Source organism: Drosophila gunungcola (assembly GCF_025200985.1).
Source record: "Drosophila gunungcola strain Sukarami chromosome X unlocalized genomic scaffold, Dgunungcola_SK_2 000049F, whole genome shotgun sequence".
Classification (NCBI taxonomy): Eukaryota; Metazoa; Arthropoda; class Insecta; order Diptera; family Drosophilidae; genus Drosophila; species Drosophila gunungcola.
Window position 1 is genome coordinate 220,531 of NW_026453193.1, and position 27,735 is coordinate 248,265.

The following is a 27,735-nucleotide window of genomic DNA, read 5'->3' on the forward strand; positions in this document are numbered from 1 at the left end:
AAGGTTTTCATTTGCATTTGCAATGTAGATGAGTGAAAACGAAAAACAAGAATTCTTCCCATTTTCTTTTAATTTCTTTCAATTTAAAAAGTGTATACACGTTTATAAAAAAAACACAATTCGTTAACAAAATGGCTTACTTAAAACGACTTACATAAGTATTTGATTGTACATAGTAGTCCAAGCTAATCGACAAATTAACAGTCCAACAGAAATGTCGAAACAAACTCAAAACGTAAATGTTTAATATGCTCTTTGTTTTATATTAAACTGAGTGTGAAGTTATTTATAACCGATCCTTTCTGACTTAAACTTTCGGTAGGAATTTGCGAATATGAACTTGACTTTGTTTAGCTTAAAAATCATTTTTGATATTATTTTGAATGCCATTTACTTGACTCTTCTAGACGTTGAAATCACTTATAAATGTGTCCATGATAAGTCTTTAATTTGGAAGTCCGATGGATAAAAGACGATGCCAAAAGACTCTGATCTATTTATTTTAAGACACCTAAAGCTGGTTGTAAGCGATGCATCTGCAGCATACATATTAACATCTCGCTAATCTCTGCCGAAAGTAAAATTCAAAACAGGCCCGATTGATTTTTGTTTGGAAATTGTTTTTAGCTTTAATTGGTAATTTGGTTTTTACGTTATATTCGGTTCTTCTCTTGTATTTCATATTCATATATGGTGTAGTAGAAAATGTACCGATAAAATGTGTTGTTTTTTTTTCATTTCATTTGGTTTGATTTGGTTTGTTTTCGCATTTTTGCTGGGTTCTTAGTTCACTGAAAAGACAGAGAGAGAAAGACAGATAGAGAGAGATAGAGAGAGAGAGAGGACAGAAGGGGTCAAGGTCGAAGTTGAAGTCCAGAGCTTCCTAGTGCGAGAGAGACAGTGAGAGAGGAGAGCAAAGAGCAGGAGCAGGACAACAGGAGAATGGAGAGGGTAGAGCGAGAGGGGAGTCATTTTTATAATATTTTTTCGCTTTTGTTTAGTTTATAGGCTTTGTGTATATAGTATAAAAGTATTTTTATATATTATTTGCTTAGTCGTAATATGTTATATATTTTGGTTTTGGGTTTCTTCTCATAAATGTGTATATTAATTTAATTTACTTTGGTTTTTGCATTTGCTTTTTATTTTAGAAGAGCGCGCTAATTTGTAATTTGTTTTTTTTTTTATTGTGGGAACGTTGGAGGAGAAAAGTATTCAGTTATATGCTATACATATGTATATGGGTTGCGGTAATTTGTTAAAAATTTCTCATTTACTTTAAAAATAATAGTAAAAGCTTGTTTGCTGTAATCCTTTATTGGTTGTAATTATTGTTTATAATATTTGTATTATTCGTATTCTTGGTTTTTCATTGAATCGAAATGCATAAACGTCTTGTAAATTGTTTTGTCTGTGTGTGAAACGCTTAACTTTAGTTCGGTTTATATTGTATATATATAAATATATATAAATGTAAATCATCTGTAACCATTAACTGCTTGATGACGTAGCTGCACTGCTGCTGCGCATGGGCACCCGCGCAAAGGCAAAAAACACGCAAGGAAGTAGCGGGAGCGGAATGTGGAAAGTGGCAAGAAAACGAAGCGATCAGGTCCACTGTGCCTGGGCTGCCCAAACTGCTTGCTAAATATGCTTTCCATCCCTCTCGCTCGCCAAAAGCATGCTGCGTGTATGTGTTTATGGGTGCCTATCAACTTAATTCGAATTTGTCATCGACCTTTACTGCACTTCTGATTGCTGCTGCACTTTTGCATTTTGCGTTTCGCTTTTTTCTTTTTCTTGTCTTGGTTTTTCGTGTTCGATTAGCTGATGCTCGCTCTTTATCTCCTTCTCTTTCCGTCTCATACCTAGTTTATACGCACGCCATTTTGGCCAATATAAATTTATCGATAACCAATTGTTGCTCAATAATCATAGTTACTTTTTCATTCGCAAATTAGTTTGAGAACCAATCGTTGCCACCCGAAAAAGTGAACAATCGATACACTTTTATTTGCAAAAAGACGTGCGTATAATCTGGGTACCAACTTCGACCATTAACTATTTCAAATATATATGTATATATGTGTATATACGTTCTCTTAGGCGTATGTATGTATATTTGTTTATAAAGTACTTCAAATTGCTATAAGTTTGCATTTTGTATTACATTTTCTTTAAACTTTAAATTGGGTTTGTTTGTTGTCTTGTCGAATTTGAAAAATTGTTTGCTTCTTTTTTTTTTTGTTGTGTTTTTGCATGCTGCACAATTGTATGCTTTTTTTGTTTCAACATATTTTTTTTTGTTAATTTTTGTAAACGTTATTTTGTTTAATTTTAATCTTGTTGTTGTTGTATAATTTAAACTTAATAGTTAATTCACATAGTTTGGTTTTTGTTTTTTTTTGTTAATGATTTTTCCCTTACGTCTTATTGTAGAATATAATAATTTTTGTTTAAGAAAACGTTTTGCCTTGCCCTGATTGGCTGCAGGCGGTTTTGGTTTGTTTAATTTTTCATTTTATTAAATTCATTTAATTAAATTACTAAACGCTTATAGAAAAAGGTGTAGTAAACAATAATGAAGTAGAAACAACAATTTAGTTTATAAATATATATTTATGTATTTATATTATGTGTTTTGCTGATTGTGTGTGTATATATATATAAATAGTTTACAATAAATACAAATTATAAAAAGATAACAAGAAATATAAAAAATTTAAGATATAACAAAATTCCCTTTGCACACGTTAATTACATCTTCTTGTTTTCAGTTAGGCTTCTGTTCTGCTCTATTCATATCCCCCTTTAATTTCTCCTCTACATCTTATTATTCTTCTCTTCTTTGACTTTAAAAAGTAACTAAAATTCCATTAAGTATAAAAAGGATTTGCACACGACGACGACGCAGGCGCAAATGCCGGAGGGGAACGGGGAGGCAAGGGGGATGAATGGGTGCAGCCTATCGACGCGCTTGAGATTCGATTATTTCGATAATTTCGATTATTTCGATTGGTGGCAGGCTGGAGGTGGATGGTGGGATGGCACAGCACTGGCGCCTGCATCGCTGCGGCCCATGCAAACGTATTAATTATATATTCAGCTAATGACTACGACAAAGATGGCACGTATATAAAGACCACATACACAATCACCAGATGAGAGAGTGTGAGGCGACAATGGCGACGATAAACTATTACCGATAAACGATCGGCGAGGGACGATTAACTTTGAGTTGGATCATCGCACCCGCTTGTTGGTGTGTGGGTGTGGTGTGTAATGTATGGTGTATGGTGTCTACTGTCTAGTGTTTAATGTGTGTGGTTTGTTTGATGTTATGAGTGCGAGAGAGAAAGAGTCGGATAGTTAGATAGATAGAGAGAGATTCAGTCGTTTCTTGTTCTTGTATTGAAATATTGTAGTAAAATATTGTTGCTGCTGTTGTTGTTGTAGGAAGTTGTTTCTTTCTTTCATTCATTTCATTTCATTTCATTTAATTTTTGTTTTTGAGAAGAAGTCGCCGCAGACGCCACACAACGAAAGTAGTAGAATATCCTTTAGCTTTAGGTTTCAGTTTAGATGCTAGGTTTAGTTCTCTTTTGCTTTTTTAACTTCGTTTGGTTTGACTTTACAGAGATGAGAAAGTTGGTTTTCGATTCGTTTTACAATTTGTTAGCAAATAATTTAAATTACCTAATTTGCTTTTATTAATTCTTTTTTTTTTCTTTTTTCTTTGTTTTTTTATAATTGGGGGAATGCGCGCAACTTGCATCTTACAACTGCATCTGTCTACTGCTCCTTGTCAACTGCCTGTTGCGCATGCGCGCTTTTAAACACTGTTGCTTAACTTTTACATTTTCTCTTTTGATATAACGTTGCACAAAATTTTGATATAGATATATATAAATATTTATATACATATATTTATATATATATATATATATATTTCTATAATCTTTCAACTTTATAATTAGCTTCCATTTTAGGGGGTGTTTTCGCATTTTTACTTTCAATTGTTGCTCTTTTAATACCAATAAGTACTCGTTAACGCTTGCTGTGTTGTTGTTGTTGTTTTTTTTTGTTGTGGTGGTGTCTCTGCTCCTGATCCCTATCCTTGATCAATTTCGCCTTCCGTTAATGATCAATTCAATTTCAATTAGCTGTGTGTTGTATGTCTGTATGCCCAGTTTATATCTCCTTTGAGCCGATCTTGAGACTATTCCTCTGCTCCTCTGTTGCTTGCTGACTCCCTCCCACCGTTTGCTGCTTAACTGTCGACTACCAACTGACTTTGCTCCTGCTCCTGCTTCTGCTCCTCCTCCGCTCCTCCGATCCTGTGGGTCCCCTCTTGGAACCGTAGATCCAAAGAAGACCCGCATCGATCCATCGACTGACTAACTTGACTTGTTATTTAACTTTAGCTGTAGCTATAGCTGTAGCTGAAGCTCTAGCTGCTGCTGCTGTCAACTGACTTAGAATTATCCATTGATTGAATTCGCATTTGCATTGGCCGCTGCTGCTGCCGCGGCTGACAGTGATTTCTGGCCCTCCTCCGCCGGCGATGGTGTGGCATCCCGCCGCGGCGGCATCCGTTCGTTGACGGCATCCAGGCCCTTGGCCTCCGCGAACGAGGTAATCTTGTGGTTGGGCGAGAAGCCCTGCATGGCGTTCTTGAGCGACTGCTTGCCGCCGGAGAGGGCGCCGAGGGGCAGGGCGCCCGTGGGCGTCAGGCCCTTCAGCTGCAGCACCGACTCGGACTCCTCGCGCAGCACGGAGAAGACGCGCGCCATCTTGCCGATGGCACGGATCTTGTTGCGGATCACCTCCTTGCGCAGCGCCGCCTCGTCGTCCGAGAGCGGCTCCTCGCTCTCCTCGGTCATGAGCTCGTCGTCGGAGCAGATGTTCAGCACGTTCACCAGCATCTCGGTGACCTTCTCGCCCACGAAGGGCAGCGACCAGGTGAACACGTCCATGAAGTTGGGCAGCCAGTAAGGGTGCGGCGAGCAGTTGAACTGCCGGATGTTCATCACGTTGTTCTCGTACTTCAGCACCGCCGCCTTGTTGTTGTACACGTCGAGATAGTTGGGCGCCGAGAAGATGGTGATCAGCGAGGGGAAGCCGGTGGTCTGGCTCTTGCGGTACATGCGGTAGCCGGCGTCCTGCGCCTCGTGCGCCCGGATGATCGACAGCAGGTTGTTGTTCTGCAGGAAGTCGCAGCAGGCGGCGTAGCTGTAGAAGTACGAGCAGCCGCGCACGGAGTTGTGCGTGTAGAAGTCCGAGTTCTTCTCGTTGCCGAAGTCCTCCAGTGGGTCCGACCACAGCAGGTCGCACATGGGGCCGAAGGCGGGCGGCTCCTTGAAGCGGTCGAGCCGCCGAATGTCCTCCAGCTCGTGTATCTCGGGCGAAAGGCCGCCGTGCACGCACAGGAACTGCTGGTTCATGAGCGCCGCCAGCGGCAGGCAGTCGAACGCGTCCATGCAGGCGTCGTACACGCGCTCCGAGTACTTGATCTTGCACTCCTGCTTGAAGGTGAAGTACTCGGTCAGGTGCCGGCACTCGTGGTTGCCGCGCAGCAGGAACAGCGTCTGCGGATAGGTGATCTTCAGCGACCACAAATACAGGACGCACTCGATGCTGAAGTAGCCCCGATCGACGTAGTCGCCCAGGAACAGATACTTGGTGGTCGCCGGCGAGCCGCCGATCTCGAATAGCTTCATCAGGTCGTAGAACTGGCCGTGTATGTCGCCGCACACCGTCACCGGCGCCTCGATGTCAATCATCGTCTTTTCCGTGCGCAGTAGCGTGGCGCCTTCTTGGATGATGCGCAGGGCGGCGCTCTCCTCGATCCTGCCCTCCAGGATGAAGTGCTGCTTGAGGACATCGTGCTGCGGCTTTCCGGTCCGCGCGTCGAACACATCCGCGCAGGTGAGTTTGCGGCTCGGCGGAAATGGCACGCTGTCGATCACACGCTCCTTTGTCGATATTGTGCTGCGCTTGGTGGGGCTCGATGGTCCGCTCGAGGTTCCGCTCTGCCCCTGCCCCTGTCCCTGTGCCTGTCCCTGCTGCCCTTGTTGTGTGCCCGCCGCCGAGGATCCGCCGCTTCCCGATCCTGATCCTGATCCCGATCCCCCTGCTGTCCCCGTCGTCGCCGTGGCATTCTTGTTGTCGTGTGTGTTGTTGACATTGGCCTTTTGATTCTGCTGCTGCTGCTGCTGCTGCTGTTGGGCTGCGGACTGCGACTGGCTGCTGCTGCTGTTGCTCTGGGCCGCCGGCGAAGACATGGTTGCCCGATCCTCCGACTGCTGGCTCCGGAGAGATTCGCTGCTGGCTGGCTGGCTGGCTGGCTTACCACCTGATCACGTGACACTGCCCCAGACGCGCCAGCTTCTGCTCCACCACCACCACCTGGTGTTGGTCCTTGGTCCTGTCCTTGCTTTTGTCCTGTTCCGTGGGATTGGCTTCACTGGCTGCTATTCCTGGTGCTCTGCAACGAAAAACGGTAGGACCACGTTAGCATTTGTATTTATACACGACTGGTAATATATAAATATTAAATGTACTATGTTCCGAACCCGAGTATGCCAAAGAGGCACCAATAAGTTGCTATATACTCTTGCGCTCAAAATAATAGTATTTTTTTAACTTATGGTTATACCAATCATAAATAGTTTGGAAGCAACTTTTAAAACTTTATTTTTATATTTTTGTGAAGCTAATAAAGTATAAACTAAATGGGGAAAATATAAAAATCCATACATATCATAAGTATTATTAGAATTATATTTCTAAAAATTACAAAAAAAAAATGACAAAAAAAGAATTTAAAAATTTTTTGTTTAATAAATAAGTCAGATATTAAAAGTTTTGATTTCTTTGAAATTATACTAGTGTGTCATGTCTATTTTTGAGCTTTTGAATAAAATAATAGAGAAAGTAAAGTATTTTAAATATTATCAAGTGCCATTAGCTTGACCGCAATTGTAGTGGTCACACTCACAATTGGCAGGTGAGTGGGTGACTTTTACAGTTAAACAATTGCCCACAATTGCAGCAGTTTATTAGTCAGATATGGGAAACGAAAAATCATTTCATGGCAACTGCAACAGTAAATCACCAACTGAATTAAAATCAAAGATTATATTATTTATACACTTTTCGAATATAAACAATATATGCTGCAATCACAATTAATGAGATATTTTTAGTTTGGGAGCGCTAGCTTGTTCTAAAGTTAAAAATGACGGAATGACGGAGCGTCAAATTTGCATTTTTTTTTCTCTAATATTTATACACGTTGTTAATGTCAATGGCAGTAATAAAACAAATTACAAAGGGCATTACATATTCTGAAGGTCAACCCAAGTGACGGAAACCACATGAAGGGAGTTGAGCTATATTTAATTTAAATGTCAATTGCAGTGATAAAGCAAATCTAAAACAGCATTAGCTTTTCTTGAGGCTAAGACTTGTGACGAAAGCCAAAAATGTTTTGAACCTGAAATTGTTTTAGATTGGAAAACATGGCTTATTTAAATATTTCATGTGATTTGCACTTGTAAGCAAGTCAAGAATGTATTAACTGTTATTAACTGCAATATTAGCAATAAGTAGCGTTCAACATTATTTTGGTTAAAAATAAGCTAGTGACAAAAGCCACACGACTGGTTTTAAGTTACAGTTAATATGTGCTCTGATTGGCACCAACCTGCTTCACACATTTCGACGTTTTTGGCAACGTTTGGGGTTCTTTTTGATTAATTGCAGCATTTCGCAATAAAGCAAACACAAAACACAATTTTTGTTGGCGGCCTGTTGCTGGCTGTCGTTCCTTGCACAAATGCAAATATGTGCAAATGAATAGAAAAATAATCAACGCCGTCTGAATAAATATAGCGCTAACAATCACCGCAACGCGGTTGCACAAACAGAGAGTGACTGACTGACTGGCGGACCGACAGATGGACGGACAGACGGACGAACACTGGTAAGCCTGCTGAACTTGGTAACTGCTACCAGTCTGCAAGTGATGTATTGACTGACAACTGCAGAACGGTAACGCCAACAAAAGTAATAGGTAAAACAATAGGGCCAAAAACACGTGCGTCCTGCCGAGCGCCGTATGAAAACATCACCCATCCGCCCCGTTGTTCGGGCTCCACATTGCTGTAAATTAAAGTCAGCTATCTTTTTCCAAATTGAACAGGCGATGGAATGACGCAGAAATTAAACTGCCGACTGATTTTAATTCAATGTAAATCTAGTTGATTGCATAACAAAAGACCGAAGTCGAATAACAAAAACACCATAAATTACAAATATTGACGTTTTAGAGAGTTGCGCTTTCCAAACAACCTTTCTAACAAAGGTATGATTTTTGTTTTCAATACTAGATACCATATACCCAGATTAAGACATTTTTATATTTTTTAAAACAGACTGTCAGAAAACATGTTGTAAGCGCTTTAAGTCATAAAATATTAAAAAATAAAAATTGTGCTACTTTCGTGTTTGTGTTATACAAAAAAGTGTATAATTGAATAAGTAATAAATACTAATCGTAAGTCAGGCCTATTAAAATTATACAACTCCGTTTCCGTATTGGGTTCTAAATATTGAAAAGTAATAATTTAAAAGTAATATAATTTTTATTTAAGTGATATTCAGCTATGAGCTTTTATTAGGTACTAATAATATTTGTGAAATTCGTATATACTTAGGTTGACTTTCTTAAACGACAATAGAAAACATTGTTGCAGTGTGATAAGAAAATCAATTACTTTTTAACAATGTATTTTAACGACTCAAGTTCAATGTTGTTCATTGCGAAAGACATTAAAAAATCTCGTTTATTTGATGACAACTACAACCAAAAACTGATTGCAAACTTTGTGTTTTATAGGTTTTAGGAACTTATTTTGTAGCATTTTGAGAGTCGAGTTAGACATGGTTATAAACACATGCTAAAAATATCTACTGCTTAATGCAAAGAAACCAATCATGAATTGAAAACTTGGATACGCCGCCAATGCAAATTGGTATGAAAACGAAATATTTTTATGCAAATTGATACGCTTTTGATGTACACGAAGACACACACATACACATCTTAGGACTTGAGTGTGTGCTGATTTTTAATTATTAAACAAGTTTGCAAAGTGGGGAGAACAAAATGTTATCACTGTCTACACAGCTAATTTCATGCATATATTCCATTTGTTTGCTCATTGTTAGGTTTTTATTGCTTTGCGCATATTTTTGCGTTTACACGATCGCATCAACACACCCACAAAAACGGGCTAAATGTTCGACATTCCTAGCTGAACGTGTCCCCCCTCTTACACTCAGAGAAAAAACGGGGGAGGTGGGAGCCCCCGAAAGCAAAACAAAGTCGCGAGAAGACACAACGCCAGACAACAGCAATTGTAGCGGGGCTAATGAAATAAAACTTTTTGTTTACTTTAACAGAGTCTGTGCTACTTTTGCACCGATATCAAACGCATACAGTGAACCCTCGGAATGGTGAACACTCGCTTGTCTTAACAATTCAACTTGTTAATGATATTGTGAATATATTTTTTCAAAAGAAGACACACGCGTGAAACAAAATGAAAAAGCAACCAACTATAAGATATTTGATACTCTCTCTCTCTCTTTTAAAAAATATATGCCTAAGAGTTCTGATCAAAAATTGTCTTGAAAATTATACGATTCCATAGGTTCTTAAATAATAAAAATTGCAGTAACATTGAACATTTTTTTTAAATGGCTAACATACCAAATATGCGGAGGAGAAAAAAACATTTGATAAATTGTGGCTTAACTTGTCAAATATTTAAGTTTATACGTTAACCACCGATACCTGTAGCGATCTGTTACACATCTATTTATATAGAAATATGTACATATTTACAATCTGTGCTTCGTATGGTAATTAAAAGGCAATTATGCAAACGATTATTTTCGGCATGGTCAAAGGTAACGAAGTCGGGCGAATGATTAGTGCCTATTTGATATATACTTACTTATTTCTATATAAATTTTAAATTCTATACATAGATATATACTGCTCTGGATGGATAATAGATTTTAGTACAAATCTCAAATGTGATATAGAATTTTGTATAAATATCAATGCAAACCCTTTCTTTTCCCTGTTTCTTAATTTTTTTGTAGTAAATTCCCACTGTTGTTTATAAAGGTAAGGCCAAATGTACATCTTGACTTGTCAATCAGCCAAGAAGAATATTTTTCTCGCCGTCAAAGACTAACAATTTGAATTGTCTTTGCCAATTCAGAGCTAAACCACACAACTAGCCATTTATGCCACAACAAATTCTAGACAATAACATGCAATCAATTAAATTAGAAATCACTTAGACAACAGTGTCTTGTTCCTTTTTCATGCCTTAATTAATGGCCCATAAAATGTTAGTGATTTTATTGAATTATTTCAGGCTGTCGGATGAACGACAAGTGCATTGCATTGCACACCCGTATTAGAGGGGCTTGTCCCCAACGTGCAATTTATGTGTTACGTTGTACACACATTAATGTGCATAAATGGGCATGTCTTCAATTTTTATGAAGCTCGCCTCGCATGTCGGTGTTATTATATCAGCACTCGTTATTGGTATCTCCCGAGTGCAATAATGTGCAACGGCAGAAACCGGTGGCCAAAAATCGAGAGGAACGTGCGCCCAAATGCTAATTTTATTGACCAAACCAGTCTGAATCGCAGCAAATCAGCAAATCAGCTCAAACTTTTTGTGAAAAATAAAAAGTATCTGAATACCTTTTGAATAATCTTAAAGCTCTAACGATTTTATTAAAAAAACTAAATGACTAAACCTATACGTTGTTAAAAGGTTTATAACATGACATAAGGTGACATAAGACAAGTGATCTGTACTTGAAAGTCTTACAGATTGGTTATTATTGAAGCCTTGGTTTTCAAATCATAAAATATCAGTGGGAGCACTTAAAAAGAAGTTCAAATATCTTTAATTGTCATGATAAATTTGAATTTCTTTAAATATTGAAAAGTTTTAATATAGAGAATGCTCTATTATAAAACATCCAAAAACGTGGTAAGAATTTGTAAAATCAAACAATTTTCAATCAAATCAATTAACTGCTAAGATCAAAAAATTCTAAAAAGTTGGGCTAAGGAAGTTTTTGAAATCTCCTTCTAGAGTAATAGTTATCATAATGTTATCCAAGGGAAACCCATTAAAGTATTTTGAACAAGCGTAGCAAAAGGTTGCAGAATTAAGATTCTAAAAAACATTCGTATCACAATCCTCTTGCAGGATATGTATAATATATATATATATATATTCCATGCCAAATTGAGACTTCGTACAGCTATAGAGTGGCTAAAAGGCGTGTAAAGTTACCCCAGTTTGGCTACGCAACAGAAACGGCAACAGTCGTCGAAAACAAAAGCGAGAACCGAAACCGAAAACCAGCAAACGGCTTCAAATTAGCAGACAGACACAGCAGTGAGGCATTAATAATTTAGGGGGCCGGAGTGCCGAAGTGCCTCAGTGCCGTAATGCCGATTTGCCGTAATGGTTATGGTTGGAAGGAAGGGCGACGTCATGTCGGTGGTTTTGGTTTTGGGTGTGTGGCTAGATGGCTAGATGGCTAGCTGGCTAGCTGGTCGGTCTGGTCCGGTCTGGTTTGGTTTGGTTGCGCGCGCGGTTGCTGGTTGCTAATCGAGCATTTGACGCATCAAATTGAACGCGAGCATTTTAATGGGTATGCATTGACAGTTGCAATAAATTTGCGCCATAGTTATTAACCTCAATTTTAATGCAAATAAAACAGTTTGACCGCGTAATGAACACACAACACACACGCGAACAACGATGGCATAGCACAAATTGTTGTGTTTTTCTTTCAATCGCCGTGTCAATTGTAATTTGTGCTAATGTTTTTGCTCAATTTATTGCAATTAATATATTGGCACGCGTTTATATACAATCATTTTGTGTCGTACAATCGTAAACTGTTGACCCACAGTGATAGCATGTTTTGTAAACAATATATGGCCACTGTTTAAAATACAAAAATTAAGCAAGAGCTTTGTTGAAATTCGATTTAAATATAAATTTATCGAAGAATTGTAACTGATAATTAGGTAAATTTAGCATACACGGCTTACTTTGGTATAGCTGATTTTTGATTAAGTATTTTGCTAAAGTAAGCTTTTTAGTTCATAATATCATCATTTTAAGATCATCGATAACTGTATTTGATTAAAGCTCGATAACTTAACGATTTTTATCGTTGGCCACCATTTACAATCATCCTTTAGTTATCGGTAAAACGAATGAACTTGACATTCGTTGATAACATAATTGGACTTAATTTCTCACTGTCATCGCTTACTTGCTTATCGGTGAATTTACATAAGTCCTTGGCCTACCAGACTGCCAGACTGCCAGATTGAGTGCACATAATACATACTTAATCGATCAGACTGGCGGGCGGGTTTTTGGTATGCATTTAATGCGTCTACTCCCAGCGAAGCGAAATGAACATCAGCGGAAAATAACAACACCGACTGGTAAAAACAATTTGTTCAACCCATTAACTTGGCATTTAATAGCCCACTTGGCCTCACTTATCGACGCTTTGTACAGGTGTCAGTCCTATAGAATCAACCTTTTGCCCACTGCCTGTTTTATATTTTGTGTCTTTCTTCTGTTGGTGGATGTATGTACATATGTAGGTTAGGTGTAGTTGTTGGTCTCGTTTCGTTTCGTTTCATTTCTTCGGTATTTATTTTTCGTTTTAGACGGCTGCTAGGCGGGGTTTGCGGTTTAAATTCTGACAGCCATTGTATTCCGTCGGTGGTTTATATCATGCGATAAACATGTGTTCCAGACCTGGCCACCCATCCAACCATACACCCACCAGCAGACACGAACACATTCACATTCATATTCGCATTCACATTCACATTCACATTCACCTTCGTAATCGTAATAGTTCGACTGAATCCATAAATTCAGTGTACTGTATTTTCGATGTTTATCCAACAAGTAAATACATGCATGCCTGCACCTTTTGCATTCGATTGTAACACAATTTGCAAAAATACCATATTGAATATGAATGTATGTATATGTACATATGCATGTTTTCTGTGTAGGGTTGCCACCTACACAATTATGGCAGCCATATATTGCGGTCCAGTCGGCCAACTCGACAACACGGCAACGTAATTAAAAAACAAGATGTGTAAATATTTATTGTTGAATGCAAAGAAACAAATCAACTGATCCAAGCTAGCAAAACAACAAAGGCGCGTTTAATTAAAGCGACCAAAGTGCTGTATTTGCTTAAAACTATTTGCGAAATGTGGCAAAACTAATTAAAAAGTGTGTCGAGTGCCAATGGCAAAAACAATAGGCGAGACACCGAACTGAACCGACACAGTACCAAAACGAAATAAAACGAACTCAAGAGGGGCAAGCAGAAAGCAGCTGCTTGTTTCCATGTCTCTGTGTTTGCTTTGCGGTGTCTGGTAAAAATAAGTGAAATACCAACATACGAAATACCGCCAACAACAGCTCTTGTTTGCATTTATGATCAATGGAGCCTTATTGAAAACAGAGTGACATGGCTATAATAATTGTGCTCGATTTGCATTACTTGGTTAGGTTTGTGCGTGGATTTAAGTCATGCAACCTCAACTCCATGTTTCCTTATAAAATGTTCAAGACTTTGAATTATAATATATATTTTATATCTAAGACTTAGAGATATCTTACCAAAAGCTAAGTTCTCAACTCAATTTTTGTAATTCCAGCAATATATAAACAGACTCGTTAAACAGACAAACCAGTAAAGCTACAGCAGTTAAAATAATTACAAAATATTTTTACTGTAGTGTAGATGCGTGCTTAGAATTAATTTCGTTGCATTAGCTCCAGGCCATAACAACGAAAAAAAAAAAAACAATTTTTTTTAATAAATAAAACAAAGAAAAATAAATAAAAAAAATAAAAATAAAATAAAATATACAACAATTATGTATGTAGATTCAAGACTAGATAAGGAAAAGAGATTACGTTATTCTTTAAATTTCAATTTGGAATAGATATGGAACTACATACACTAGACAGAAAAAAATCTGGCTTTTATTGCAGGCAGTGTAAAAGTGTTATGTTATCCCCGCTGCTGTTCTTGGCTTACTTTGCATTTGCATAATTCCGCTTTCATGCGCATAAAATGGCTTAGCAATTGTTCTTTTTCATTTTTATAAGCAAACATTTACGTGTTATTCTTTGTTTTTATGTTTTTTTTTTTTTTAAATTTTTTTTTTATTCATATTATCCCATCTATTGTCTGTGTAGCATTGTTTTTCACTAGCACAACGCAAACTCATGAAGGAAAAGCGTTTATAAATGGTAAATTATTCAGCTAAACTGGGGGCTTTTGTCGCCTGGCTGAAAGAACCGCGCCAGAGCGTTAAAAGGCTTATTTAAATGGTTTTCCTGCACTGCACTGTGGGCCAAAGTTCACAGTGAAAACGATTCGAAATTCTAGAATGTTCAGAGGCCTTTCGCCTGTTGAACTTAAGGCTACGTACCCTAAACACAAACATACGTATTGTACGTACATCCCATTTGTGGGGTGGTCGCGTGCCTTGTTCGCTTATATTTGGTTTTGCTCCTTTTCCCCATTCCCATTCCCTTTGCCTTTGCCTTAGTTGTTGTTCTTGCCAATTAATTATAATAATTAAGTAAGAAATGCGTTGCGACTAAGCACAGTAACAGCGGCAACAACAATTATGCCATCAATAAGGCTGGTTGTGGAAACCAGGGTGAGATAGTACTCCTATACAACATATATTTATAAATAAAAAAAAAAATAAAAACAAAAAATATCAACGACAAAAAGGGAAAATGGAAATGTTTGGTTTCTACACGCAAACGCATTTTACGGCCGAAGCCAATTTGCCGGGCAATCCTTTGACGTTTCTTTATGGGTGATGGGTGGTGGGTGATGGGTGGAGGATGGAGGGGTAATAATGCTATGAGGCTAGAAATGTTTGCACAAAAAACCGCAAACGGAAAACGCTCACATGAGCACACATAAATATTTATGCAATTGTTTTTCCACGTTACGCGGTCGTCGACAATGATCATGTTGGATGATGATGAAGTCACGTTGTTGCCAAAAGGAAAAGTACGTGGAAAAAAGTCTGAAACAAATAAGCCAAAAACAAACACCGCGCGCAAGTCCACCTACCCTCACCTCACATGCACATGTCACCCACAAAAGCCGCACAGTATAACCCATTTCCCAACCACCCACCTCAAACACCCGAAAACACACACGGATACACACGGACTCACACGACAGACAGTGCGACCCGAGAAAAAATTTGTATTTTCACCTAGGCAAAATGGGGAAAAAGCGAAACACATACGGGCGTTAAAAACATATTTGTTCGAAATTTGAACCGGAATTTTTATTTTTTTTTCTTCTTTTTTTTTGACGAATTTGCTTTGTCTTGTTTGCCCGCATTTAATGTACGTTGGTCGCACGCCATTTGGCCAATTTTTAACGATAGGGCGCAAACAGAGTGTACAGTTATCCGCGCAAGATACAAATAAATAAAAAAAAAAAAATAACCAAAACAACAACACACGCAGGGAAGAAGCCGCCGTGTAAATCGGTTATTGGACATACATACATCATGGTTTGTCTTTGCCAAAAAACCCTTTATTGGGAAAACACAGAAGTGTGACAAAAAGTGTGCTTAGAGCTTAGATGCAAGAGGTTATACATTTGCTATATGACAGGTGGACAAAAAATATGAACTGATGATAGATAGATGGCTATGCAAAAACAGCAGAGGACAGTTGTAAAGATATATACATATTCCTTTGATTATATTTGATATTGCTTAGAGAACATAAGCTACACAATTGCTTTGCTACGAACGATAACTTCAAAATTTTTGACCAAAGCTAATTAAAATCAAAACCCGAAGCAAAATGAAAACAGTGAAGTACTGTTCAAAATATATGATTATTTAAAACACAACCTTTCCCAGAAAACTATGTATGCAACAAGAAATTTTCAATAAAAACAAATACAAACATACATAGGTAGATACAAATTCTCTTAACATCAATATTTTCGGATTTCGCGGGTGCGGAAGGTATCGTGACCCAAATTTGAAATACACTTCTACCGCGTGGGCTTCGTATAAGTATGTGGAAAAATGAACTCGTAACTTTTCATCGTTTTACTCTGAAAATTCCGGGTATATAAATTATAAATGCCAATTGAGAACTAGCTGCACACTAACCATAAAATACTGTATTTTCGGAGGCAGACATGTGACACATATTTCAGGCATTATAGAACTAACTTATTGCATACACTCACTGTATTTAGCGTTTAATAAGCAAAATATACGTGCATATATTTCAAGTAAATGTTTAACTTAATTTATCGTTTCTAAAAGGCGTACAAAAAAAAAAAAAAATAAAGAAAAAAAAAAAAAAAACATCCAAGTCAACGCCTCGCACTTTTTTGGTGTCCGTTTGATTGACAGCTCTCGGACTGTCGACTTCCCCCCAACCATCGACCATCGAGCACCGACTACCAGACCCCAACGCCCCCATTCATCTTATCCCCGCCCCTGTGCGGCTGCCTGCTCCAATAACTCAAGTACTTTTTTCACTTTGAGCGATTTTTCATATCCCATGTGTGTGGTGGGTGTAGTATATTGTTTGTTTGGTGCATGAAAATTGTCGCACAGCGAGATTATTTTTGGCAAATTGTATTCTACTGTCTGTGGCGCTGCTCTGTTACTGCTCGACCTAATTTTAGTGAGCGCTTCGCAGTCGCTTCGTTTCATTTTCATGTGTGCTTCCACCTTGCCTATGGGTTTGCGTTTGCGTTTGCTTTCCACCCGGCAATTAGCATTAGTCCACTGCTCACTGGCGAGCAGGTGCACACAGGTTCAGGCGAAGGTGTGCAAAGTGGCCAGCTAAAATGCGCATGCAATTGTTTATAAATAAAACCCTCCTATTAAGCTGTCTCTTTTAATATGCCCAGCATGCCTTAAGTAGTGCATGCGATCTGTCTGCTTTTACTGGTAAACACACTTATGAAAACCACCGACACGAAATGCAAATGATGTTCTAAGAGCAACACATATTGAATTTCTTCTTTAGATTAATGTGCCATATACCCAAGCAATTTATTGGCAAATACAAAAGCCTCATGCATATGACATTTCTGCCTATCAAAATAGTTCACAAACAAGAATAACATATATGTACATAGTTTAGTGCAATTAAATTAAGACATTTTAAATCTAAATTGCACTACTGTCCCTATCTACTTTGGACGAACCTGTAAACGACTAAAGCCCCATGCATATGATATTTGTATTTATAGGATTCTGATAATAAATAGTTCACGAACATAAAATATCTCGACATTTTGTTTTCACTACTATCCCTATCTATATTGGATAAACCCCTAAACGCGGTAGGCATTTTATTTATTTAAACCAAACAGTTTTTGTTAAATAGCCACATGCAAATGAACTGGGTGACTAATCTTGTTTAATGTGCTGTTATCTGCAACAATGCTGTGCTTAAAATAATACAAGGGACTTGGCATCAATATTATTTCGATTTGGAACCCAGCAAATGCGGCTTAACTTGGGGCAAACAGCTGATGTGCGTATCGTGACCACATTTAAGCAATCTAAGCCAACACACACATATACATACACATACACATACACGTACACACAGGCAGGGAGCGCAAATCTTGTAAAATGCTTCGCATAGGTGTCAACGACAGCAACCAATTACCTATAAGCATTAACTTTAACGAGTAACCGTAAAATGCAACATTACGTATACGCACGCACACGTACGTTGGCAAACTGAAAGTGGCAGCAGCAGGTTTAGAGTGAGAGAGACGGCGAAAAGGACATGTCATTGACAAAGTCGAGGAAGGAGAATAAACGGCCAAGGCAACGTCATCATTACCATTATTTCTCGTCGCACAGTGGCCGGTCATAAAAACTGCAACAGCTTAGCCAAATTTTTCGTCTTTTGCGGATTTTTCTTCTCTAGTCGCCAGTCGCCAGAGTTTTGTGTGTGCAAATTTATGCAAAGCAGCAAACAAAACAAAACCAAAGCAACCGCCTTTGTTGTTGGCTAACGGCATTGTTAGCATGCTGAGTGCACTCACACAATCAAAGCGAAGGGAGGCCAAAAGGAAAAGTAGCTCCGCCACTCGATGGCCAAGAGCTAAGCACAAAATTAAGCGGCATGACCAAAACATATACAAAGCATATATACATATATAGTGCATACGACGTTCCAATACGCTCATGCCAATAAATCATAAGGCTATTTACTTAAACTTACTGTGATATAATGATCAATTTAACGAATTTGGATTTCAATTTCTTAAATGTTAATTAAATTTCAAAATTTCAAAATAATTTATATTGACATAACGAAACAATATTTATTGGGCGTATAAAAGTTATATTCGAGAGTCAACCAAATTGGAACCCGTTATTTCTTTCAGAGGCAGAAAAGAAATGGAAAAGTATACAGACTTTTGACCATATATCAACTTGCCTGATGATGATATTAATGATATCAATAATATTTTAAACGAGCCAGAAATATTTGAAATATGCCTTGCGAACCTCTAGCAAAAATTGCAATACACTTCTTAGCAGGGATATACATAAAACTGAGAAAAACAACAAAACACTCGAAAGTTTCCGCCATACAGCATAAAATACTTTGGCCAACAACTTTTCAAAATGCTGCCAACAAAAAAGGTTAAGTAGCACAAACGCAAAACTTACACAGAAAGGGGGCAACACTACCAGAAAAAAAAAACAACAACAGAAACAAGGAGGCAACTTTTTACTATGCGCTCGAATGGGGTGAAATCCACAATAAATAAGGTACAATTCGAATACCCTTACTAACTTGCTTTAATACTTTTATTTTGTATTTCGGAGGAGTCCAGGAAAAATGTCTAATCTGCATTTCATCCGTGCTGTTGTCTTTGATTAATTAAATTATTTTAACTGACATTACGTATGGTATGAGTAAAGTAATGATTACAGAAAATTTGATTCCATTACGTTTTTACATAAAAAGTTAATTATTATTGTGATATGAAGAGATTTCAGTTGGGAATGTTATTGTTTATTTGTATTGTTATGTTGTTCTGCTCCAGGATTTTTAAATATATATTCAAAATTTGTTTCGTTTGGTAAGTTCATCTATATTATTTAAGGGTTAATATGGGTAGAATGAATAACATAATCTTTAACCTGGATTTCCTTTGTTCAAAATTCTCGACCCACTCTCACACACACACAAACACACACACACACACATATGTACATAGCTCTCACACAGTGAGCCCCAGAACGGAATTCCCCAAGCGGTTTTTGTTGTTTCATTCATTCGCGTTGCGGTTTTTATGACCGCCAGTGTATGCGTAAAGTAACTGTAACGAAGCTTCGGGAGAGTGCGTTAAACCAGAGAGAGAGAGGGGGTGACGGAAAATGCCAGGAGAATGAAGCACGAGCAGGAGCGGGAGCAGGAGCAGCTGTTTAAAGTGCGAGGCTGAAAGCGAAAGGGCGAAACAAAGGCAAGCAGAGTAAAACACACACATACACTCAGCTGGAGATGAAGGCAGGATGGGAAAAAGTCGCTTTTGAATATTTAATATTTATAACTTGAGCAACGAACCGAGAGATGATTTATATCCCCACCGGAAGCTAATCTCGAGTTGGTCTAACTGGGACGTTGGGGCAAGCTAGAGGGAGAGAGCCAAAGAGAGAAAGAGCGAGAGCAAGACAGTGGAGCTTTTGATGGCGCAGCTATAACGTGGTTTGAGGTTATGTTCGGTGGGGTGCCGAGAATATAGAGCTGAAATATGACACACCGTACCCACACAGAAAGAAAAGCATAGATTCAATGCGCAGGTCAAATAAATATTTATATTTTTATGTCATTTTGATATGTGAACAATGTTGAATCAGGATGAACTCTATACTTTTTTAAGTAAAAAAACAAGACAGATATTAATACCAAAGCTGACCAAAGTGATTTGTGTGGGCAAAAAACTTAATTTTATTTCGAATATCAAAATAAGATTTAGAAAAAATATTGTTTAAACAATATGAACATATATAATTTAATTTGAAGAGATACCGTTTTAAATGATATGCATCTAAAATTGATTATTTCATATCACTTTTTCTCTCTGTGTAGTTCTTAGTGTTCTGTATCTGTATCTGTACTTGTGGCTGTGTGTATACGTAGTTTAAAGCATGTTGCACCAAAAATCCAAATAAGTATGCTTTATCGATTCCCCAGCACACTCAACACACACACACACAAACACACTCACACAGAAACCCCGAAATCCAATAAGACCGGAGAAGCGCGCGGATTTGGTTGGGATTCAGCTTAATTTCATTGCCGTTGTTGCGCTGGCCCGAGGGTTACGCTTACGGAGGGGTGAGCCTGTGTTCTGGGTCCGGGTCCTGTAGCTTCCTCCATGCATAGTAGGTTACCGCCTGCAAAAAGTCAACCCTGACCGCTGTTGAGGCGCATGCACGAACCGAGAGATACGATACAGGCACATCCAAAAGCGCCACAAGCTCAAACACAGTCGCACGCAGGGGCAATGGGAAAGGCAAAGGACCCACCAACACCAACACAAACGCACGCCCAGGATAACAGACGTACGCAGTCACTCAGTTAGTCGGTCATTATGACGACAACGACATGGATGCCTCCCACTGTTCCTGGCGTTTCCTCCGTTGCTGTTGCTTTTGCCGTCTGCGTGTCCTGCGTTCTGTGTGCTGTGCTGTGTCCTGTTGCTGGCACACGAGCAACAGAACTGAAAAGCACGGAGCAGCAAGTAGGAAAACAGCAGAGGGGAAAATATACAACGGCACGCCAATAAAATTGAAAACAATGCAACGTTGTCATGAAAGGAAAACACCAAAGAGCTTAAGCAAAGATAACCGAGATGAGAAGCCAACATCGATTGGTCGATGTTTTTGTACCCTAGCCGTTTTAAAAAAGTAATTAGTTAATTACCTAAAATCATATAGAATCATCGTCTTCGGATTATAACTACATTTTGCCTCGCTTTCTTTGGCCTTAAAACATAGACATCTAGATCCAAAAAAAAAGTTATCAGGATTTCAAGAAATCAAATCTTGTTTTCGAAAAAAAAATAGATGATTTAAAGTTTCAATTAACGTTTATAATACACCACCCAAGGATAAATTTTGAAGTGTCGAAAATGAAGTTGCCTCCACCACTGCGTTGAAAACATTTTACCATAATTATGATATTTTCGATTTGCAGGAGAAATAAACAACTTTAATAAAGTAGAGCAATGCAATCTTTTATTACTAACTTTGTTTTACATAAACTTTAAGTAATTTTATTTACTTAAAATTATATATTTAAAAATCGAATTATTTCAAGCAACCCTTTTTAAAGTTTATTGCTTTTTAATTGGGCAATTATTTGCTTTTTGCTGAGACTTGAATTGCTACCGGTATGTATATTTCGGATTTTAATTTGGGCACTTCATAAAGGCCAAAGAAATTTTCCTTTTATGTTTATTTTTGTTAGTACTTCCCATTCATTCTCCTCTAACTTTCATCGGCACGTATCCTTTTCCTTGGACCCGAAACGTCAACTGCAGCAGATAAGAATTCGAAGGCAAACGCGCAGAGCAGGAATGGGAAAACATGCCAGGTACAATGGGTCACAACGGGGGTGATGGGGCATAAAAAAAAGATGCTGATGTCATTGACAAAAGAAATGGGAGGCCAAGGTTTCGAGAATCAGGTGGCCGCATATGAGTTAATACGAAATAAAATTACACTGAGCTTTGACCATTTGCACCTCCTCTCACAATTTGCACAGTACAGTACACAAAAAAAGCCTCGTTATGAAATTAAAAATCAAAGATTAACTAAAAAAAACTAAAAAATATTTTTGTTAATACTTGGATAGAACGAATAGCAACTGCCTATGGTAACACAACAGTAATCTTAAACATCTCGCAAGTCCAAAAAATTGTTATATTTTGTCAGTCTAGTGAATAAAAATTTGACATGTAAATATCGAGTTAATACAAACATCGTTTTCTTATACATATATATATAAAATAACATGTAAGTCAGAAAAGTCCCAAAAATATTTGGCTTTTCTGGTTAAGATTTTGATGTGTTAGCAAGTTTTTTTTATTAAACTTACGTTTGGCTTTCAAAAACTTTTTAAAGATTTCTCTGAAATACGAGGTTTTTTAAAATATACATGTTTTTTTTCTGTGTATAAAGCTTTTCTTCTAATGAGGAAGTGCAGGCCCACGCATACCATTAAATATTTATGAATATTTTATAGGGTAGCGCTTAAAAACTTTTGAAAATCTCAAGCCAAGGAGCGTAGCGAAATCAAGGCTCAATGTTTGGGCTTATCACGCCCACAGTGCGGTGACGCTTGGGTAAAAGAGAGAACGAAAGAAGTGGGGAGTTGGTGTGGGAGTGGGAGAGGGTGCGAGCGCTATATGCACATGTATCTGTGTGAGCTTAGGCTTTGGCTCAGGCGATTTGTTGCGTGCTCTGCCGCTGCCTCTGCCAATGCCTGCGTCGACGTCAGCAGAGTTGCCGTGTTGCTCGCTACGTTTTGCGAGCTTTTTCCTTTTTCCCTGCGCCTCTGCTTACACACACAAACATATATATATATATATAGCTGAGAGTAAACGGGTATATGTATATGTGTGTGTGCACTACACACAGCACTACACTAAAAGTCAATTGACCCGAAACTGTTGGGGATAACTGTATATATGCACCTACAGCAGTGCTCACAATATTAGTATATCCACCTTTACTTCAAGAATTTTGTATATTTTCAAACTTAAACGATTCACTATATAAAAGGAAAAAACCAAAGAAAATTCCTCAATTTTTAAACCATTGCCAATATGAGCAGTTCAACTAAATTTTAAAAGGGCAACATGTATATGAGAAATAACTCTTCGTATACGTAATATTTGTATATTTACATTTAAAATGGTAATGTTAATAACTTTAACAATTATTTTCCTAAAAACTCTTGCATTAAAATTAATTGAATAAATCCACTTTTATTTTGAACATTCATATGTACAGTTATGTACGTCTGGGCATGCCAAAAAAATGTATTCAAAATGAAAATGGGTTAAATTAATATTAAATCCACATTTAACAAGTTAATAAAGCAGTATTCGTTCATGCAATCCAAGTCAAATTTTTTCTTCCAATAGTAAATTTCAATAGCGATATAAAAACCACCAAATTAATTGGAGATTTCTTATGAAACTATAGGCTTGAGAGAATAATATCGATTTTTTTAATTTCATAAAGAAAGATATTTTAATACCTTATGAAAATTTTTAATACATCCTGTATTTCTAGAGAGTTCTATGCTTATTTTTATCCATTTTCATAAATAAATTTTCAATTTACTTAATATTTGTTTGTATCCTAATTTAATTTTGGTTTATCAACAGTTAATTAGGTGTATCAACAGTTTTTCTTCAATTCCTTTTTAGTTTGTGTTAAACTGGAATTGGGTTAATTTCATTTCATATATGTATGCTAAAAATGCGTTAAATGGGTTTAAAGCTGTTTTATATTTGGAATGCAGGTCAAATTCAATTTAGTCCCTTTTTAAATGTACATTTTGGCGAAAACTTCATCTTGGGTAAATCAATATTGTCATGTCCGAATAAGTTAATGATACAGATATGATATATTGTTACCTCTAGTATATGGAAATAGGTAAAACAAATAAATTTAATGTTAATTTGCCGCAGAAATGTGCTTAATCAGAATTCAATTCAATAAAAGTTTATGTACCGTCATTTTAAGTTCTTGGCGTTATTTATTGTCCCGTAGTTTTAATGGCAAATCGTTATTTTCTGTTCGTAAAATTTTTAAGTGCAACTATATGTAGTGCAACCGATTCGACTTCTTATTTTATACATTCACGGTAGATTTCCACCAAGTTCGGTGAGCATTTTGCTTTTGTTATATTCACGTTCCTATTTTTGCGTGGCGAAAACTCGGGCGCAACTCTCTGTACTTCTAATAGTTTCATCTGCTGCTTTTGCTATTATTAGCGCAATTTGTGTGTACGAAAAGCCAGAGCCAGAGCCAGAGCACACATCGCATTCACATCGCATCGCACTGGTCTGCTTTGAAATTCTGTGTTGGCGGGTGCTTTACTATTCAATTTCTATTCTATGTAGTTTGTTATTTATTTTATTTTTATACTCTTTTTCTCGTTATTCTCAATTGTATTGTCTGGCTGTGGCTTTTGCTGTTGGCCATTTGCGTGAGTCATTTCTTATTGGCTCCCACGCAGCCTCTCGTGAACGTGTTGCCACTTTGAGCAATTGTCGCCAAGCTAATTGTGAGGAAAAATGTCTATGCTTTCAATTTGCATGCCACTTCCATTTACGAATTCCACCTGCTGAGGTTTATACCAGTAATTAGAGCACACCGTTTTTAACCGTTTGCCGTTAATCAAAGGACACAGCCGAAACTTCAGTACCGAAACAAAGCCCTTCCTCCAACCATAAATTAAACGCACCCACTGCTTTGAAAATTACGTTGAAAATACCACGATGTTTATGCCGCGTTCAGGAATTTTGGGAAAAACAGCTCACACCGATTTCAATCGAAGCACCTGTTCAATTAAAAACAATCGATTAAAAAACACGGGTATGGCCAGCATAAATGTTCTAAACAATTAAATGGGCTCATTTTTTTTCGCCCACAAGCATCGAAATCATTGAAGATCTAAAGAAATTTTTGAAAATATTGCTATTGTCAATATTCAAAATGTCTTTTTATCTTTTATTATATCAGAATGCAATTCAAAAAGGTAATTATGTCATTGCGCGATGAAAATAATTATAAATTTATCAGAGCAATGGCTTTGTAGATATAAATCTTTAGATTTACTTATTTACAACTTACTGAAGACTCCAAAGTTAGTTTTTTTTTGGAAAAAATCTGTTTTAATACCTGCTTTCGAAGTATTTAGATAATTAACATAATAATGCACTTTAAAACAAGTGTTTACTTTTATTAGTTTTTGAAAAGTGGTCAGGGGAGGTATTTAAGCACCTGCTCTACACTCTAGTCAATTAAAATTATTAATTAATTTGATCACTCTATCTTAAAGTTAATTTTAATACATTAACGAAGCCAACAAGCTATTTAACTAAACAATCCCCCGCTTAATCGATTTTATACAAATTTTTTGTCACTAAATATATGGTTTCCCAAGCCTAAAAAATCAAATAAGATCGATTTACTCGCACATGGTTGAGTTTAAATAGGACCAAATTAATTTTGGATTTTTGGCGGTTTTTTATTTAATTAATTTATGGTGGCGAAATTTCGGGTTTAGCAACTTTTTTTGAACTTTGTCGAGCTCAACCAATCCTTATAACATGTATAGGACAGTTAAAATGTTGTATTTATAACGCAATTGGTTAAACTGAATAGGAGGTAAAAAAAAAAAAACATTTTTTAAGTGTCATTTTCTGATTCTGGAGGATTTGGTGGAATGGGAATGGGGTTTGCGACTCGCTCGGAGCGTCGATAGAGCAATTATTCGATGATTGCATTGGACCCCCACAATTATTAATGCATTGCAGCAGTACCAGGCACAAGCTCCTGGCGCCTCCTGGCCGCTCCTCGTGGGAACGTCAATAGCTTGGGGGAGTGGAGGAATATCAAAAGGAATGCAGGAATGCAGCGCCGGTGGAAATGCAAGGGGCTTGGTCTTGAGTGGGGGAATATAAGGGGCAAAAGTGACGAGATGAACCAGGAACCTTGGGTCTAAGCTCTCGAAACGAAAACACGCGCACAGTGGAACCTTGTGGCACGTCCCTGGAGTTGAGAGCTCAGAAGTCGAAGGACAACAAATCGCAAGGAGGCTAAAGAGAGAAAAAGAGAGAGAGAGAGAGCTGACAGCGGCGAGCTATGGAGAGAGTGCCAAATTGGACAAGCAAATTTCAAAGCGCCGCACAGGAAACAAAAAAAACAGATCGGAATCAAATCAGGATGCAAAATATAATTGGACTTTCAAATTTTGTAGGTCAATCATATGTCAATCCAAATGAATTTGTTCTGTATATGCTATTGGTAATAAAAGCATGGTAATAAATCGTACCCTTGGCCAAAGAATTCTTTACTTTTCAAGTAATTATTTTAAAACCCAATCACAAAGTTCGATAATATCTTTTATATATTTTGTATATGTTAAATTGTAATGTAAAAAGTATATGGGGTCTATATAATGATGTTAAAATCACAAAATGTATCATCATACAATTTTTTTTTTCTGTGTGTGCGACGTCGGCGGCGACTGCGCAGCAGCAGAGTAGGACATAAAAAAAAGAAAAACACACACACATATTGAGAAAATGAAGGAAGGACCGCTGTGCTGCTGCTACAGCATGAAAATTTTCGTTGCTTTAGCTTTGGTGTCCTGTCGCTTACACACTCACACATACACACGTAGACTGGCCGAGGAGAACCGTAATTTACGTGCGGCTCTGCTCTCTCCGAGAAAATCTCTTGTTTGCACACACTCACACAGCCACACGAAAGTTTTCTTGTTGAATTTTACTGATATTTCCATTTCAGTTGCCTTTGGCAGCCTTTTACCGTTATGATTATTTCACTTCTTCTTGCAGGTTTTTTGCACACGAAAAAAATTTGGGGTTGTACGTACACAGCTTCAGCTGAAACTTCATCGCTTCACACACACACAACAGAGATGACTAATAAGAGAAAAAAAATATTTGCCTATATACATATATACACACTCACACATGTAGTGTGTATCATGTTATTTTACCCGTTGCACTCGCGTTTTTTTGGGCAAAAATCGACAGGAAAATTAATTGAAACGGGCATGGGCGGACATTGACATTGCATTTGTTTTTCTCCTTTTTTCGGCCCGTTTAATGCAATTAATATTAATGTATGTATGCACACACGAGAAAAAAAAACATTTCACGTCTTGGCTCATTCTTATTGGAACATGTACATACAGCTGTATGTATGCATATGTATATTGGTATATGTATATGCGCGCGTGTGGCTGGGCATGTGTGCGTGTGTTTGTTGGTTTGCTCCAAGCCTCCCATTTGCGTCTGTGTGCGTGCGTATGTGCGTGTGTTGCACAATTGGATGGGGGGCGGGGCGGACGGGGTGCGGGTTGCGGAAGGATGAGATGTAGAAAATGGCACGAAAAAAAACAGAGACTGCTTGCAATTTACCTTAGCTTCTTCGCTTTGCTTTCAGCTTGAAATTCTATTCGTTTTCACTCTCGGCGATTTGAGCTTATAGCTTTTGTTTTTTTTTTTTTTTTTTTTTTTGTATTGGCGAAGCGCGTTTGAAATGCACACGGGAGAAAAAGCGCTGCGATATCTGATTTACACGGGAGATTATAAAGAGTGCACGCTATATGTGCTATATAAAAACTAATTCGAATTCACTGTCCTCCAGCTCATGTGTGTATATATTTGGTTCGTTCACAAGCACACAACACAAGCACACCACACCTGCTCAATTCAATGCGAAATTATACAATAAACATTTTCAAT

General features: G+C 37.7%; 1 protein-coding gene across 2 annotated transcripts; it reads right to left on the reverse strand.

Moving 5' to 3' along the window:
• Nucleotides 1–3,500: 3,500 nt before the first annotated feature.
• On the reverse strand, nt 3,501–27,733 carry LOC128261046 (serine/threonine-protein phosphatase 2B catalytic subunit 3). 2 transcript variants are annotated; one of them, XM_052994474.1, is made up of 2 exons: nt 27,409–27,733; nt 3,501–6,485 (listed from the first exon to the last, which is right to left on the reverse strand). In XM_052994474.1, the coding sequence occupies exon 2, from the start codon at nt 6,282–6,284 to the stop codon at nt 4,482–4,484; it is 1,803 nt and encodes a 600-aa protein (XP_052850434.1). In that variant the 5' UTR covers nt 6,285–6,485; nt 27,409–27,733; the 3' UTR covers nt 3,501–4,481. The 2 variants fall into 2 exon arrangements, with proteins under 2 accessions (XP_052850434.1, XP_052850435.1); XM_052994475.1 differs by lacking the exon at nt 27,409–27,733 and adding an exon at nt 12,397–12,415 and having other exon boundaries at nt 3,501–6,487.
• Between the last annotated feature and the right edge of the window lie 2 nt (nt 27,734–27,735).